Genomic DNA, 18,574 nt, shown 5'->3' with positions numbered 1-18,574 from the left:
ACACACACACACACACACACACACACACACACACACACACACACACACACACACACACACAACAACATGCTTAACATCCATTGGTCCATTCTTCTCTGTTTTACCAGTAACATCCCGTCATAACCATGCAGCTGAACAGAATAGACTTCATAATCTGATACTAATCAATATTTACTCTGGTGACAAATAGTGAAGGTAAGACAGAGCGTGAGATAAACACACAGACTGCTTTGACATCAGCAGTGATGTAGAAACAGTTCTGAACTGTTTCATCTGAAATAAAGATTCTTTAGTTCTTTATGTTCCAAACATTATCCATGGTTTGTTTGTTGGTGGGGAAAGAACTTCATATTTAACTTTCTTTATTCCAGTCCAGCTTCCTCAGACTAAAAGACTGAGAGCTATAGAACGAGCTCAGAGCTTTACAGCTTTAATGTGGAAACATACAGGAAAACTTTAAACCACCACCAAGGCCCATTTAATAAATGATTCATCAAGAAAACATGATCTTAGATGAATAATGTGGATCAGCAGCACACTAACCTGAGAGTGTCCAGTCTACAGAGTGGACTCTTTAAACCACTACACAGCAGCTTCACTCCTGAATCATGCAGGTTGTTGTTGCTCAGGTCCAGCTCTCTCAGATTAGAGGACTGGGAGCTGAGGACTGAGGACAGAACTTCACAGCTTCTCTCTGAGAGGTTACAGACACTCAGCCTGAAGAGGATTCAGAAGAACAAAAATGAAAGCAATTACAAACTATAGTTGTTATTTCTGAATGAAGAGAACTACATTTGAACCGTATAGTTATGTGAGCACGTACAGAGCTTTGTTTGAAGCTTTGATCACAGGCAGCAGCCTCAGAAGAGCCTCCTCTGAAGCAGAGTATTTCTTCAGGTCAAACACGTCCAGATCTTTTTCTGATGACAGTAAGATGAAGACCAGAGCTGACCACTGAGCAGGAGACAGTTTATCTGTAGAGAGACGTCCTGATCTCAGGGACTGTTGGATCTCCTCCACTAGAGAACGATCATTCAGTTCATTCAGACAGTGGAACAGATTGATGCTTTTCTCTGCAGACAGATCCTCACTGATCTTCTCCTTGATGTACTTGACTGTTTCCTGATTGGTCTTTGAGCCACTTCCTGTGTGTGTCAGCAGACCTCGTATGAGATTCTGATTGGTCTCTAGAGAAAGACCGAGGAGGAAGCGGAGGAACAAGTCCAGGTGTCCATTAGGACTCTGTAAGGCCTGGTCCACAGCACTCTGATATAAATGTGTTGGGTCAGGTTTTTCTCTGAATACTTTCGACCACCTGGATGTTGTTTGTTCTTCTGGCATCAGATTGACTCCAGAGTTGATGAAGGTCAGATGGACATGAAGAGCAGCCAGAAACTCCTGAACACTCAGATGGATGAAGCAGAACACCTTGTCCTGGTACAGTCCTCTCTCCTCTTTAAAGATCTGTGTGAACACTCCTGAGTACACTGAGGCTGCTCTGATATCGATGCCACACTCTGTCAGGTCTGAGTCATAGAAGATCAGGTTTCCTTTCTGCAGCTGCTCAAAAGCCAGTTTTCCCAGAGACTTAATCATCTTCCTGCTCTCTGGACTCCAGTGTGGATCTGTCTCAGCTCCTCCATCATACTTGATGTTCTTTATTTTGGACTGAACCACCAGGAAGTGGATGTACATCTCAGTCAGGGTCTTGGGCAGCTCTCCTCCCTCTCTGGTCTTCAGCACATCCTCCAGAACTGTAGCAGTGATCCAGCAGAAGACTGGGATGTGGCACATGATGTGGAGGCTTCTGGATGTCTTGATGTGGGAAATGATTCTGCTGGCCCGATCCTCATTTCTGAACCTCTTCCTGAAGTACTCCTCCTTCTGTGGGTCAGTGAACCCTCTGACCTCTGTCACCATGTCAACACACTTAGGAGGGATCTGATTGGCTGCTGCAGGTCGTGTGGTTATCCAGAGGTGAGCAGAGGGAAGCAGTTTCCCCCTGATGAGGTTAGTCAGCAGCACATCCACTGAGGTGGACTCTGTGACATCAGTCAGGGTCTCGTTGTTTTTAAAGTCCAGAGGAAGTCGACACTCATCCAGACCGTCAAAGATGAACACAACCTGGAACTCTTCAAACCTGCAGATTCCTGCTTTTTTGGTTTCAGGAAAGAAGTGATGAACAAGTTCCAACAGGCTGAACTTTTTCTCTTTCAGCACATTCAGCTCTCTGAAAGTGAATGGAAATGTGAACTGTATGTTCTGGTTGTCTTTGTCTTCAGCCCAGTCCAGAGTGAACTTCTGTGTTAAGACTGTTTTCCCGATGCCAGCCACTCCCTTTGTCATCACTGTTCTGATTGGTTCATCTCTTCCAGGTGAGACTTTAAAGATGTCTTCTTGTCTGATGGTTGTTTCTGGTCTGTGTGGTTTCCTGGATGCTGTTTCAATCTGTCTGACCTCGTGTTCATCATTGACCTCTCCAGTCCCTCCCTCTGTGATGTAGAGCTCTGTGTAGATCTGGTTCAGAAGCGTTGGGTTTCCTGCTTTAGCAATCCCCTCAAACACACACTGGAACTTCTCCTTCAGGTTAGATTTGAGTTTACGCCGGCACTCTGCAGCGACTGTTCCTGAAAAAAGAAAGAACTGAAATCAATGAACAGATCCTGATATAGATGACATGACTATCTGAGTTTGGAACTTTAAACCTCTTTGTCCTTTTTCTAAAATACTAAATCTGTTAAAATGTTCTTACTGCTCTGCAGACAGTCAGCCAGCTCCTCCTGCTTCATTCTCCTCAGGAAGTGGAGAGTGATCTTCAAAAATTCCTCTTTACAGCTTATTCCCTGCTCTTCATCCTCACTCTGACTCTCAAAGCATTCTGGGTATTCTGGACTCAGAACCCTGTGGACTCTCTTCAGCTCGTTCTTCACAAAGGTGATGATGTTCTCCTCCAGCAGCTGGAACAGAAGGAGACACTGGATATTTAATATAAACTGGTAGAACTCAACATGTGGTTCATCTGTCAGTCTGAAGGTCAGCTGGTCTAAACAGAACAATAACTTAGAATTAAATTATTGTAATGGTAGAATATTAATTAACAGTGTGTTGAACACACCATAAAGATGGAGTCCATGTCTGTTGGATTCTGCTGGTCTGATTGATCTCTGTGAACGTTGGAGCTCTCCTGTTGAACTCTGTGACAGGACATATTACACACGAAAACAACGGGATATATATAATGAAACTCTGAGCTAAGATATGAGTCTTTAAACAACAGAGACATAACATTAACTTCATTTTTAATTCTTACCTTCCATCAGGGGCTGCTATGTGCTACGTACTACAGGTGAGTGTATTGCATAATTTCCTGTTCTCCGCTGTATTGTGTTGTTCAGTGCTGATTGTTAGAGCTAAAAACTAAAAGCTAAAATCTTAATTGTTAATTTTGCCTAGATTCTTACAACTGTTGTTTCCAACACACTGTACGTTCAGACAAACAGAAGTCATCGAAAAGCATTCTTTCTCTCTAGCGACAAACCTGCTTAAAAGTTTTGTTTATTTTAGCTACCTACTCTTAGCCTAGCTTAGCAGTTAGCTTTATTTACAATGGCTTTGTTTTCTGTCTTTCCCTCTCCTGCTCTCTCCTGCTCTACGTGTCAGATGTTAAGTTACTCCTCGTCCTCCTTTAGTGATAATCTAAGAAATGTAGTTTATTTTTAGCTTTGGAGGCGAGGGTGTCTGAGTTAGAGAGATGGCTCCGCACAGCTGAGTCAGAGTCATCGTATGCAGCAGTAGTTAGCCAGCCACCTGTAGCCGGTGCGGGCCGACATATTGTTTTAACAGTTTTTATCATTCTCCTCCAGGTGCAATAGAACGTACAGTTAACAAACAGCACATTACCCCTGAAGTAGCCACAATTCTTACATAACATCTTACAGAAATACCACCTTACCATCATCCTGTGAACAACTTGTTACCGATTTTAATTATAAACTGAGGACAGTGCTTGATGCCTGCTCTCCAATCACAACTAACACAGTAAAAACAAAAAAGGTCGTTCCATGGAAAAACAATTCAACCAATGCACTTAAGAGAGACTGCAGACTGCAAAACAAAAATAGAAATTGATAAAAAATATACTTGTAGAAGCAATAAAAGACTACAACAAAGCCATCCGAAAATCAAGGCAAGAATATTTCTCAAACCTGATAAACAGCACCAGACATCTTTTCAGGACAATAGATTCTCTGTTACACCCCACAACCAATAACAGCTCAGTGCTCTCAGGATCTTTAAAAAAAAAAAAAAAAATTCTAGTCTTCTAGTTAACCCTCGACCAAGGCTGAATTTTTCTTCTTTTGAAAGCCTTGTTCTTAGTCTTTCACATCCAGTCTCAAGAACCTTTCAGCCAGTTCTAGTTGTTGTAGTTCACCGCCCTCCTGGCCCATATTTTGAATTTCTATCGGAATTTGCAGAATTCTTATCAAATGTAGTCCTTAGCAGTGATAGAACAATTGTTGTGGGTGACTTCAATATCCACGTGGATGTTGATAATGATAGCCTTAGCACAGCTTTCATGTCATTATTAGACTCTATTGGTTTCACCCAGGGTGTAAACGAACCTACTCATCGTTTTAACCACACCCTGGATCTTGTTTCAAAGATCATTTTTAATCAGATTGTTCCAGTTTAAACTGGCAGATGGATAATCAGTAATCAGGAGGCAGAGGTGACGTTCTCCACAGTTCTCTCTGTTTCTATTAGAACAGTATCTCACTCAGAATACAGCCAACACTGTGTCTGTCCTCAAATTCTTCAGACTGATGAAATTAAAGTTAACAGAAGACGACTTAAACATAAACACAGCTCAGAAAGATGCTGTGGTTAGTAACTGAGATTTACAGATAGCAACATGCAGTAATACGATCTAACAGAGAGAGAGAGAGAGAGAGAGAGAGAGAGAGAGAGAGAGAGAGAGAGAGAGAGGGGGAGGGAGATATAGGAGCTCAAGGTGCCAGTTCCCCCAGTAGTCTAAGCCTATAGCAGCATAACTAGGAGCTGGTCTACACCAGCGCCAGCCCTAACTATAAAATGTATAGTAACTTTTAAGTCTTTAAAATGGACGTGCAGAAGCAGACTCTCAGTGAATGAAATCTGATATTGTGGACAGTATGTCTGTTTGTTTTGGTCATCATTGAGAGTGAGGAAGGAGAGGACTTTCATTCTACCTGAGGGAAAAACAAAAATGTTCATTCAATAAAAATGCTTTAATGGGGGTGCTGGTGGCCTAGTGGTTAGTGTGCGTGTCCCATGTAGGGAGACTGTAGCCCTCCAAGCGGGGGGCTCAGGTTCAAATCCGACCTGTGGCTCCTTTCCTGCATGTCATTCCCCATTCTCTCTCTCCTTGATTTACAAATCTATCTACTGTCTCGTCTAAACAAAAAGCCCAAAAATAAATCTTTCCTCAGGTTTGTCTCTTTTTAAGGTTTGGCCTATTATTTTGACTTTGTCTAAGAATATTTAGCTTCTTTCTAGTAGGGCTGTTTTTGCTTTGAAGTCATAAAGTCCATCACACTGTCGGCTGGTTCTGTGTCAGGCAGGTTAAGTTCTGACAGGGTCGGGGAAATAGGGTGCAGGGAAGGACCCAAATGCAGAAAAAAATGGACTCACAGCTGCAATAAAATGATTCTTTTCCACATTTTACAGCCTTCAGGAAGGTCAGGGTTCAAATACAAACACTTCAAAAGAAAAAACACAAGATAGAACCAAAGCACACAATGATCATGAAGTGGTAAGAAAACTAAATGAAGCTGATGAGGAAAATGAAGACAGGTGAGTAGAGTAGAAGGGAAGGTCTGGGCTATTGAAACCTAGAAGAGAAGGAGGTGAATTCTGAGGACCTCTGGTGGAGAAGTAGGAGAAACAGGAGAAAAGTACGAGTCCTGGGAGAGGTGAACATGGACTGAAGACTGAGAGTGATGTAAATGGCTGAGGATGAAAGAGTGAGCCTACAGAAAAGCAGAACAGAGCTCTTTGTCAATTTCAGATCTCACCTTCCATCAGCAGGACGTCCATCTTTAAAGTCAAAAAGGCGTTCTATAGACCAGTCACTCTTCATGGACACACAGCTGGGTCCAGGAGAGTCTGGTCTCTGTTCCTGCATCCTGATACAAACAAACAACATTATTAGTTACTGTGAGCAGCAGATGAGACAGTGATGATGATGATGATGATGATGAAGGTGGAGTGATGTGAGTGCTGAGCTGTGACATGGAGAAGAGTCATGGGTCCTTTCTGAATAGCCACAGTTCAGTAAACTCTCGTGGTCATTCAGTATGCATATTTTGGGTCCACCTCAGTATCCTGAACATTTCAGTATGGATACTAACTTCCGGGTTTTATGCAGTATGGATCAGATGCATGCTTTCAGGAAATGAATTGTATTTTACCCACAATGCTGTGTGAAATTAAAGGTAAATCGTCACCTCACGTTCACCTCCAAATCAAAACAAATGAGCGTGGATTAATTGAATCAATTTTTAATCTAGAGTTAAAGTCCCGACTGAAATCACTACTTTTAATCAAGAACAGAAAACAGATGTCTGCATTATTCTAAAACCTTTCCCCCTCTATTTAAATAATGATTTCACTATTTAAATGTGTCTTTATTGGTTTGTTTTACTTTATATTCTGTATATTACTGTCTCTCATTTGTACTTTTCTTTGGGCTACTGTATGTTATTTAGTTATTTAATCTGTCTTTTACTTGTGATATTGTTTTGTTTACCTGACTGTATGCACATTACTCTTCTTGAATAAAGCTTAAAAAAAAAGAAACGGTGTATGCGGCTGGTTTGGGTAACGTAAATGACGTCACTTCCATACTGAATGAATCAAGTTGGAACAAATATCTGCCTACGTGCACCTACTGAATAGTAGGTACTAACAGTATACAGCACGGATAGTAGGTACTGAATACAGACAGATTGAGTAGGTACTTGGCAATTTGGATACAGCCATGGACAGTTAGAGATCCTCACCTCAGAGCTTCATGTTCCTCACACAGAGAGGTTTTAGAGGGAGGGACTCCCTCCTCTGTGTCCTCACACTGATCCATAGCAGAGCGCCCCCTGCTGGGAGAGCTGCACTCTGTCACTACAACAACACTGATGGAGTTCAGCTGCTGAAGTCACATCCAGTCAAAGATCTTCAGCTGCTCTTCAGCTATTCTTTAAAATACAGAGTTTGTCTGCCTCCCGTACCCCGTCTGGAAGATGATTCCAGAGGAGAAGAGCCTGAAAACTGAAGGCTCTACCTCCCATAGTACATTTAGAGACCGTAGGTACCACGAGCAGACCTGATAACTGAAGGCTTTATCTCCCATAGTACATTTAGAGACCGAGCAGCATTTACAACGAGCAGCAATTACTGTTAGGATACAGAACAGATCAAGATCAAGAACTTGTCCAGAACAACTTCAGGAACCTCAACCTGGAACTCACTTCTGGGACAAAGTCTTCAGACTGACATCACTTCAGATGGGAATAAGTGCTGCTTGCACCATCACAGTAGTTTTTATATTGTGAGTCAGTCCAGAATATCGATCCTACAAGGTTTGTAAAAACACTCAAGAGCTTTGAAGATCTTTGTCTGCAGTCTTCATGATACAGCCCAAAAATAAATCTTTCCTCAGATTTGTCTCTTTTTAAGGTTTGGCCTATTATTTTGACTTTGTCTAAGAATATTTAGCTTCTTTCTAGTAGGGCTGTTTTTGCTTTAAAGTCATAAAGTCCATCACACTGTCGGCTGGTTCTGTGTCAGGCAGGTTAAGTTCTGACAGGGTCGGGGAAATAGGGCGCAGGGAAGGACCCAAATGCAGAAAAAAATGGACTCACAGCTGCAATAAAATGATTCTTTTCCACATTTTACAGCCTTCAGGCAGGTCAGGGTTCAAATACAAACACTTCAAAAGAAAAAACACAAGATAGAACCAAAGCACACAATGATCATGAAGTGGTAAGAAAACTAAATGAAGCTGATGAGGAAAATGAAGACAGGTGAGTAGAGTAGAAGGGAAGGTCTGGGCTATTGAAACCTAGAAGAGAAGGAGGTGAATTCTGAGGACCTCTGGTGGAGAAGTAGGAGAAACAGGAGAAAAGTACGAGTCCTGGGAGAGGTGAACATGGACTGAAGACTGAGAGTGATGTAAATGGCTGAGGATGAAAGAGTGAGCCTACAGAAAAGCAGAACAGAGCTCTTTGTCAATTTCAGATCTTACCTTCCATCAGCAGGACGTCCATCTTTAAACTCAATATAGCGAAATATAGACCGGTCACTCTTCATGGACACACAGCTGGGTCCAGGAGAGTCTGGTCTCTGTTCCTGCATCCTGATACAAAAAAACAACATTATTAGTTACTGTGAGCAGCAGATGAGACAGTGATGATGATGATGATGATGATGATGATGATGATGATGATGATGATGATGATGATGATGATGATGATGATGGTGATGATGATGATGATGATGATGAAGGTGGAGTGATGTGAGTGCTGAGCTGTGACATGGAGAAGAGTCATGGACAGTTAGAGATCCTCACCTCAGAGCTTCATGTTCCTCACACAGAGAGGTTTTAGAGGGAGGGACTCCCTCCTCTGTGTCCTCACACTGATCCATAGCAGAGCGCCCCCTGCTGGGAGAGCTGCACTCTGAGAAGAATGATCAATAAAGAGTTATTACATCTTCATATAAAACTTCATCAGAATCTTCACAGTTAAACTTGTCCTCCATGGAGCTTGACTGGGACAAAAATAAGCAGTCCTGTATTTGGACTGGACCCTCCAATCTGTCCTGTGATCCATGAACACACCATCCTTTCAGCCCCTTGATATGCAAACACTGCAGTATCCCCCAAAACCACCATGAAGCTTTTGACTGACTTCCTGGTGATCACACACTTCTCTCCCCTCCACCTGTGGCTGCATGTTAATACTACTGCTGCAGAAGAGTATGTTAAAACTAGGGATGCATCGATTATGGATATGACTTCCAGATTATAGTCTGTGTAGGAGCCATGTTTAGGAGAATGAAGAGTAAGACACAAATTGTTCCAGCAGGTGTCACCTTTGGGTTAAGGTGATACTCTTTATAGGTAGGAACTTTCACTTGGTTTTCAGGTGTTGCTGGACGGAGAGCACATACACTGTTTTGACCGCTATGCCATGCTATGAGGTAACACAGAGTGAGCGTTAATCTTTGAGTCGAAATTTCATCCGTCCGTCTGTATGAAGAAATGTATGATGTCATTAATAAACATTCTTATGGTTCTTCAGGGTTTAACTTCTCACCCTCACTACTGTTTTCTTATCTATAAGGATCTGAATGCTCTGTCATTTCTCCTCTCCTCCCGCTTACATGGCGTGCACAGTGAGTGTGAGCCTGAGAGAGTGGACCCCCTCCCTCCTCCCCTTCCTCACTCTGCTCTCTGTTCTGTTAGCATTTTAGCATGTTAGCATAGCCTGCGTGCTAACTGAGAGTCATCTTTAGGCCTATCCCTGTTCTTCTACTGTCATAAGAGAAGCTAGTGAACCTGGTGGCTAACTGTTAGCTTACAGCTCTTTTGACACTTAAATTAAACAGAGAGTCTTAACAACAGTGAAAAGAGTCTCTTACCTTCAACCAGAGGATTATAATATTTTACAGGACTCTGCCTTCAACACGGAGAACAGATCTGTGTCACAACTGGAGGAAGTGAAAGTAAAAAGTCCCGTCAACAGGAAAAACCACAGGATGTTTATCACCATAGCAACGGGGTTTCAAATGACACTGCCCACATTTCTTATAAATCAAAGTTTTATTAAACATGTAATAAAACACTGAAAGTGATCTTGAACCTTCAGCCAAACGTGTCTCACTGCAGCTGTAGAATCACTGCTGGCTGATACTGGCACTCCACACGGCTTCAATGTGGTGTTGAGTTTCATTGTAGCAGCCCTCAACAACAACAACAACAACAACAACAACAACAACAACAACAACAACAACAACAACAACGAGGTGAATAAAGATGTCCACCTGTTGAACTCCACGCTTCCTCCTCCTTGTTGTTGATCTGTTCTTCTCTAAAACTGTAACATCAATAAAACTTAGGCCTATCTAATCTAAAGTCGTCCACAGTGTAATGAATGAAAAACGTATTAAAAGTTAAACTGTAGACAAACATGATGTAATCTTCATCGTTGTTCTGTTTGAATATTTGACCGTTTAATTAAAGTTAAATATTTAACTGCTTGTCTTGATGTAATCCTCATTTCAGAATAAGCAGGGCTCCAGTGTGCTGTACCATTGAATGACTTTATCACTGTGTGTCTGTGGCCAGCAGAGGGCGCTGTTTACTAACATTACAGTCACAGCAGCTGCTATCAGAGCCTGTGCACATTAGAGAAGCTGTGATGGAAATGTGTTGACCTGTTTCAGGTGACACATGAAGGTTAATGTGAGCTGAGAGGAGAAACATGAAGGATGACGTTTAATTGAATGAACATCCATCAGAAACAAACAAATTGGCTCCTCTTACTTCAGTGACAGTTGTACAAAAATCTTGAAGAAATTGCCACTACAAATAGTATAGAAAGGATATTGACTGACATGACATGACCTTTTGTTATTCTAGTGGCAGTGTAACAACAAAAAATGCCACTTGAGGGAATCCAAAGTCATTTCCAACTCATGGTGTGTAAAAAAGGGAAAGTCCACCGTTGATTATATTTGAAAGTTTTATTTCAACGATCTTAAAGAACACCAACAAAAAGACGGGTGTATAGACAAAACGAGCTCGCAAACATAAACAAAGACTAGGATCCAGACATCTTCACACTCCCACGGTTGAAAAACAGTGTGGCTTTCACTAATTCCCTATCCCCCTTCACCTGTGTCTCCCTTTTCTCCCTACCTGTGGCTGTACTAATTACCACATGTGCCCAGGTGCGCAGGTGACGTAGCAGCAGACAACATTTACATAACTTACCACCCAGCCACACAATAACACACATCAAAGTGGCTACAACAGTTATTACGGCTCACTGTTACTGATGAGAGTAGAGGAGGATTCCTCCTCACTTAGTTACCACATTGAAGATTCAAGAGAAGAATCATTCATGAGCGACATTGATGATAAGTCACCAGCTGCCCACCACACACCTCTGCTACAGTGAGCCCAGCTTCGTTCATAGCCTCACCTACGGCACCAGAGAAGAAAGTAGTTTCAACGTATTCTGGAGTAAGATGCCCTCAAGTACAAGAAAGTGATTGGATACTGAGAAGAGGCCGTCTGCAGCAGAGAGAGGTTACTAGGATTGCTGAAATACTGACTGCATGTGTCACAAGGCAGAAGTGTTGCTTTTATGATTCATAAACTGCACATTCTTTTACGCAGGTTTTTATATTTTGGGTTTTATTCATGCTGTGTTTGAATAAAATAAATAAATATGTGATATTTGTGATTTGGTTTTATTGATTGTTGTGTTTTTATCAATACTCTTGGTTTTTTGTTTATAGAATGAGTTAACTTTCTGCCTTGGGGAGACTAATGACAGATTATCTGCTCCTGTGAAGCTTTGTTTATTTGATGGACAGTTTGTCTGCTCAATGCGGAGCAAGAACAGAGCCGCCTCGTCCAAACAGAGGCCGAGGGGAGGGACAAAAACAAAGAAACACAGAAGAAAAGACAGCAGAAGGGCGGAGGGAACCGCGCGGAACAGGCGCATGCTCAGTGTAGTAGTCGGGTTGGACAGCACCTTAACAAACTCATGGTTAAGAGTTTGAAAGTAAGATTAGATGAAGAATCTGCTGATTTAACACAGGAAAAGTTCCGGTTGTCGCCCGCTCTGGCCCCGGGTATACACCGGGTATACACCCGCTGACTTCACTAGCTTCACGTTTTGGACTATAGAGTCTCCAATAATCAGAGTTTTATTCTCAGCCGGTGTGTCGCTGAGTGGGGAAAATTAGTTTGAAACGTGAAGTGGTTGGTGGGGAACCGTGTGCTTCGATTCTCGACTATGCTTCCCTCGGACAGTAACCCAGCCACCTCTATTTAAATGTTCCACATTACAGAAGAAAACATCAATACTTATGTTTTGTTTGAGATTATTATATTATTTCTTAATATTGCTGTTCAAGGTCATAGAAACTTTGACACAGGTTATGAGAGAGAGAGAGAGAGAGAGAGAGAGAGAGAGAGGGGAGGGGAGGGGGGAGAGAGAGAGAGAGAGAGAGAGAGAGAGAGAGAGAGAGAGAGAGAGAGATGCAAGTCACCGGTGATCGAGGCGGACAGTCATTGGAAAAAAGTCAGTGAAGGAGAAGGTTACCTCGGCATAGAGCGTGTTTGAAAGTTCGTGTATGGCCGTTTGTTAAAATCTTGGTCGCTGGAGGTCCGTTGCTGTCAGGCCCGGCTACCTGTTGGATTTGTTTATTTCCCTGTTCCTGGTGGATCAGCTGTTCCCTGGAGTCAGGAGATGCCAGAGGAGAAAAGCCCAACTCTGACTCTTGACTACTGACTGACTTAAAAACTTGGGTACCGTGAGTACCTGCTGTGTCTTTTGTTTCTTTGTCTTTTGATTGTTGCTCCGCGAAGAGAGACGCTGGTTTTCTTTTCACTTTGTTTCCTTATTTGTTTTCGAGGCCCGCGGTAAAACCCGGAGCGGAGTTTTTGTTTTGTAGTTTGAACATTGAACTGAACTGTGGGTTGTGGGTTACCGGAGCGGACTTTTCCCGGAAGGGACTGAACTTTGAGTTACAAACACAGACTGTGAAACACGCACACACAGTGCTCACATTCATTTTGTTGCAGTGTGGTTGATGCCTGTGATAATATATATATTTGAAATCCCATTGTTGTTTTGCTTGATTGTTTGTCGCTCTTGCTTGGCTCCTGTTTTGTGCAGGTTGACTATTTTCTTGTTTGCATTTAATTTTTATTTGTCAGACTTGACTCTGACTGGCACCCCAAAATTAAAACCTTGTCAAACCCGCTACAATGCAAAGACCAAAGTCACCTTCAGGTATTTTAGTATTAGGCATTATAAAATGATAACATGTTTCCAAACCAACAGACTTGAATTGATCCTTCAGCGTTGATCACTGCAGTCTGATCAGCTCCGTGTGGAGTGCTCGTTCTTCAACTAAGTAAACTCAGTTAAACGACTTCTGATATGAGCCTGGCAGTCCGTTCTTCTACTTGTCCGCACTATCGTAATCTAACTCTGTCACTGACGTTTTATGCGTCATGAATCTGTTTCATCTCCGTGCGTAATTCAAGGAAGAATTTTAGCGCTGCTCCACGGTTAAACCAGCGGACCTCTGTATGATCGGACAGCCTGTGCGTGATATCGTTTTTGGATAAGAATGAAATGTTCGGGGTTCGGTATGACAATACCTAAATCACCAAGGATTTGCCTGTTAGGGGATCAAACTGAATTGACCAAATTTAAGCAATGGATGGAACTTATGTCAGTAATCAATAATGAAGGTGAGAACTTCCAGAGGTTATGGGGCCACTTTTTTGCTTATACATGTAGTACCATTGGTGCATTGTAATGATAAAGATGTGGTACTGTGTATACTGTGGTTACTGAATTGTTATTTTGGTTCCAATTATGTACTCAGTTGTTATGGGACTTTGGGCATACTATTGTACAACAACAATGCTGTCTGTTTTGTTTGTTGAATGTTAAATTAAAATAAAAAGTTGAATTACAAAAAAAGAATGAAATGTTCAGTAATAGTTATATTTTTACAGTCTGATGAAAGCTGGTGAAAAAGGCGCAACAGCAGTCTACTGCATTTAGAAGTGATGTCGCACTGAAACTTTTAGGTGATCAACACAACACGTTCACCTCTGAGTGACCTAAAAATGAACCATCTGTAATTAAAATCAGTTAATATTCATTTTAATTTACTGTTTTTACAACAACCAGAGGTAAAATAAGTCTATCATCAGGCTCAACGCCGGTGTCCACAACCTACACTTAGTCTGGATGTGAGGAGACGGTCTGGGCCGTTACACAGGACAGAGAGGATTGTTTTTTATTTGTACGAGCCGCTCTTTGTGGCTCACTCCATAGGAAGCTTTGTGATTATCAGCCAAAACTTTTGTTTTCCATCAGTCAAGACAGGAGAAACTGGTAAGAAGTGTGAACAGAGCTGAAGACCGTCAGGATGAGCGTGCAGTGCAGCGGTGTGCCTGTCCTTAAGTCCCGTGGCTCTGATACAATTCTGGCAACTTGTGAGCAAATAAAACTAAATAAATATCTCCCCTTCGATCTCTCTTGAAAACCTGCATTCTGTGTCACCTCTCTCAGGTGTTCAGACTGTTTGCTGATTAGGGTAATGCAGGAGCAGCTCGTGCGCTCGGCCACTCGTCTTTTTTATGATAGGCCTTCTCCCTGCTGAGAAGATAGTTCAAAGTGCCCCAATTAAGTAATTTTTGTGTCATGATATCAACCTTTACGTTGCTCATTATACATAATATAATGAGGGGGAAATAAGTATTACAAATATTTAATTTATAAAAAATCTCAAAATATGTTTTTATACATTTCCCCCTTCTTCCCAAAACGTCTCGCGGGCCGTATGAAACCTGCTGTCGGGCCGGATACGGCACGCGGGCCTTATGTTTGACATCCCTGATCTAAACAATGAAAGACTAAATGAAGAAATAAGCTCATAATAAATCAAAGTAAGTTCGTAAGCTGTTTGTATTGTTGACTGCTAAATAAACATGTGCTGGTGAACAACTAATAACCTGAGTGATATTACCCCTTTGTGGCTCTTGCCATCACAGAGACATAGTAGATCAAATGAAGGGTTCCATTTTTTTCAGTCCACCAGAAACTGTCCGTCCAGGCAAACATCAATGGCGTCCATATCAGTTTCTGAAATGCAAAGTAAGTGACTCTATAATTCACTTAGCAGACTCTTTTATCCAAAGCGACGTACATCAGAGAGTAAGAACAACACAAGCAAGGATCTAGAAAAAAGGGAACAATGTCAGTAAGAGCAAACGATCAGCTTTGAGTCTGATTGGACACACAGGTGCTGACAGGAAGTGACCAGAGGCAAAGCACAACATTGAGGGCAGTTCTTGAGAGCTCTAATCAGTATAGAAACCATCTTATAAGTCATCGTTATCAAACAAAAACCATCGTCATTACCATCATCATCATCAATAATATGGAGACCATCATCATTAAGTTAGTAGGTATTCATGAAAGAGCTGGGTCTTTAGCTTTTTCTTAAAGGTGCAGAGGGACTCTGCAGAGCACATGGAGTTTGGAAGTTCATTCCACCACCGGGGGGCGACAGAGGAGAAGAGTCTAGTCAGAGACTTAGGACCCTGTTGTGAAGGTTGGATCAGACGCCTGTCATTGGCAGAGCGTAGAGGGGGGGGGAGTGTAGACCTGGATCAGAGAGTTAAAGTAAGGAGGAGACGTTTCTGTGTCTGTTTTGTAAGCGAGCAGCAGAGTTTTAAATTTGATGCGAGCAGTAACTGGGAGCCGGTGTAAGGAGATGAACAGCGGAGTGACATGTGCTCTTTTAGGAAGGTTGAAGACCAGTCGTGCTAACCAGAACCCACATTTAACTTACTGATAAAACGCTAACCCCCAATTTCCACTTACGCCGTGCGCGTCGTGTTCCGTCGGCGCCCAGCACTTCGTAGATCGCTGCGACTCCAGTCAATCGTTGTGTTTCCACAGCGAGCGCCGCGGTCCGTCTCCAAAGCGTGCAACCAGAGCCACTGTGCTCTGCTCCGCTTCAAATACGCGTCTAGAGTCTATTTTTGATGGAGTACGCTGCAGGCCCGCGTTAAGCTGGACAGAATATGACAACCCGGACAGGAAGTCGGACAAGGAAACGCATAGGATCAATTTCAAAATAAAACACAATTGACGGACTCACGATCGTATTTTTCATCACTTTATCAACATTACGTCAAAAGACAAATCAATTTGTTGTTTGCATTGTCTCGCGTGATCTTTTAGTTCTCCTGTGTACTCCTCATGGCCGCTCTCCGCTGCGCTCACGCTCCAGAAACAGATCCAGTGGGGCAGGGCAAAACAATGGCGTGCACGGAGTATGTGGGGATCGGGGGTAAAGTCCTGCAGGTGGGTTCGGTCCCACAGCAGAACAGATTCTAGTGTCAGTTTGAAACAGACACTCAGGGTTATGGGAAGTTCAAGGTCTCTGGTGTTAGTTTTTGTTACATTTCCTCACACTGTTATTCCTCTACTCTGATGATCCGTTGCACTCAGTGCTGCAGGAGCCTCATTTGTCAATATGGCGCGATACCCTTTTTCATATCATCATGAAAAAATACATAAAACTAAACCTCTCAGAAAAGTGAACACGTGGACATAAATGAGCACGATAAGAACAAACTTTAAAGACAGAAACCATGTTTGACGTATTTTGGTTTAATAGTTTGTCCCATCTGTTCACATGGAGGAGGCGGAGCTTTCGACCCACACTGCCAGCAGTCAGTAGGGGGACCTCCAAATAATTTGGCTTCACTTTTGGGAAGCTGTCGTGTTGCCCATCTTTTCATTCAGTCTGTGCTGCCTCCTTGGACAGCTTCTCCTCCATCAAACACCAATGGGAGAGAGACTTGAGCATGTCCCTGACCAAACACAACAGCCTCATCTAAATGTGTGAGATATAAAATTATTCAAATTAAAATTTTACATAGGACTTACATCACACCAACCAGATTAAAGATAATTCCCTCTCACATATGTGCTGGCATGGCTGTGGTGAGGCAGGAACACTGATCCACTTGTGGCACTGTTTTTGGAATGAGGTTATCTCAAGATTGACTTTTATTGTGAAAGTAAAAATACCCCCCTGTCCTCTAGTCTGCCTTCTTGGCATTAGAGTAAGAAACATACAGTCAACGCTCACACAACGAATCATCACACTAGCCTTTCTATCAGTGAAGCGTATTATTATGATGAATTGGAAAGTAAGTAAACAAATTGCTTTAACATTGACAATTGGTTAAAAGAATTCATGGATTTATTGTCTCTCTGAGTTTGACCGTGGAGATGAAGGACCCTGGAACTTTATAAGACAATACTTGGAAAGTAGGTTATATGATTGAATTTTCTGTAAATGAACAACCACCTTATTGTCTATTGTCTATTATTGTATGTTGTAGTGTACATTGTCTTATGTGATGAGTTTGTAGATTTATGTTGTATAAGTGGTGGACGAGTGTTTTGAAAAAGAAATAAAAATATGATTTATAAAAACAAATACAGTCTTTGCTGAAAATAATTTCGAATTTAACTCTGAAAGGAAGAATGTGCGACTTTTTGATCCAGTAGATGTCGCCCTTGAGCTCCAGCATGAAACCAAAACAAACTTCTGTTTGGCCACACCTCCTCTATTCTGAAGCCTCCGCTCTCCTCCAGAGACACACCTCCAACTCCTCTCCACTCACGTTCACACAAAGGAGTTATGAATTAGAACGCACAATAATTAAACACCATTAAGAGCAAGCAGCGGACAAAATTGTCTTTTGCTGGAGCTGAAATCACCTGTGTGCTGCATTGTTGTGTTAGCATGCTAATGTTAGCACCCTGTGGTTAGCTTGTAGCTTCATATTGCACATAAATTAACACAGAATGAGCGAGATCTAAAGACTTACGTGACATCCAAATAATCAGTGAGTCTGTTATTCTTCTTTTCTCTAGTCCTGGACTAAAACAGCTTTTATACACAAGGCCGTCCTGTCCATGACTCAGACAACAGTACAGCAGGCGGGACTCGAGCTTCTCACTCATTGTAGACAGTCATGACTCAGAGACACATTTTCAGAGGTTAGACTTGATTTCTGCTTTATTTATTTAAAATGTCACACATGCCTCCTTTAAAGATTTAAACATGACTTAAAATGATGCAAACAACAACAAGCTATACTTCTCTCTGACAGTGTGTTATTATCACTTATCCAAATTCAAACATATGTTAATAGTTGATCAGGGCTTAAAAAGTCTTTTTTCTACAAAGGAAGCTTGTACTGTATGTAACATGCCTCTTAATGTGCCTTTTTATAAAAAACGTGTATTTTTTTTAAACAGAATCTTTATTTAAGTAGAGGACCAGAGCTCTTATTTCATTCTGAATAATTTAAATGTTGTGACTTGTTTTACCTTCTCATGATCTGTAACTGCCGTAAGGTGCAGAACGGGGCTGAATGACCACATGCAGACTCTCTGCTCCGTTAAACAAGACTGCTCACGCCTCATTTTAAGAGGAACAACATCTTAAAATACACAGACGAGCACTTGTCAAACATTTGCCACAATGCTGTTATTAACCCTGTTACACAAGTTACAGTGAAACCTGCAAAGCTGGTCAGAAAATGCTGAATTAAATGTATGCACACATAAATATTTGTGAGAAATTACAATTTTATTTAAAATTTCAAGACAGAAATATTTGTTTTCTCATCTTCTTGTTTTATTCAATAATATATAAAAATGTTTTTTCTATGTTTTTAGCAGATTTAAAG

General features: G+C 41.8%; 1 protein-coding gene across 2 annotated transcripts in view; it reads right to left on the bottom strand.

Annotated features, from left to right (window-relative positions):
- Nucleotides 1-18,574, bottom strand: part of LOC136181106 (NLR family CARD domain-containing protein 3-like) — a 494,962-nt gene that overhangs the window by 8,620 nt on the left and 467,768 nt on the right. The window contains exons 1-8 of one of the 2 annotated variants that reach the window (XM_065961457.1): nucleotides 9,676-9,734; nucleotides 8,603-8,711; nucleotides 8,279-8,389; nucleotides 6,054-6,164; nucleotides 3,116-3,194; nucleotides 2,753-2,957; nucleotides 824-2,627; nucleotides 544-717 (exon numbers count right to left, since the gene is read on the bottom strand). The exons of the other annotated variant lie outside the window; for it this stretch is intronic. Coding sequence (XP_065817529.1) covers nucleotides 544-717; nucleotides 824-2,627; nucleotides 2,753-2,957; nucleotides 3,116-3,194; nucleotides 6,054-6,164; nucleotides 8,279-8,389; nucleotides 8,603-8,679 — 2,561 coding nt within the window. The 5' untranslated portion in view covers nucleotides 8,680-8,711; nucleotides 9,676-9,734. Of the gene's footprint in view, nucleotides 1-543; nucleotides 718-823; nucleotides 2,628-2,752; nucleotides 2,958-3,115; nucleotides 3,195-6,053; nucleotides 6,165-8,278; nucleotides 8,390-8,602; nucleotides 8,712-9,675; nucleotides 9,735-18,574 lie in introns of those variants that run through there. 2 annotated transcript variants of the gene reach the window in all.

This window comes from Labrus bergylta, chromosome 2 (assembly GCF_963930695.1).
Source record: "Labrus bergylta chromosome 2, fLabBer1.1, whole genome shotgun sequence".
Taxonomy (NCBI): Eukaryota; Metazoa; Chordata; class Actinopteri; order Labriformes; family Labridae; genus Labrus; species Labrus bergylta.
Note: the sequence above shows the minus strand (reverse complement) of the source record. Positions and strands in the feature narration are given on the sequence as shown.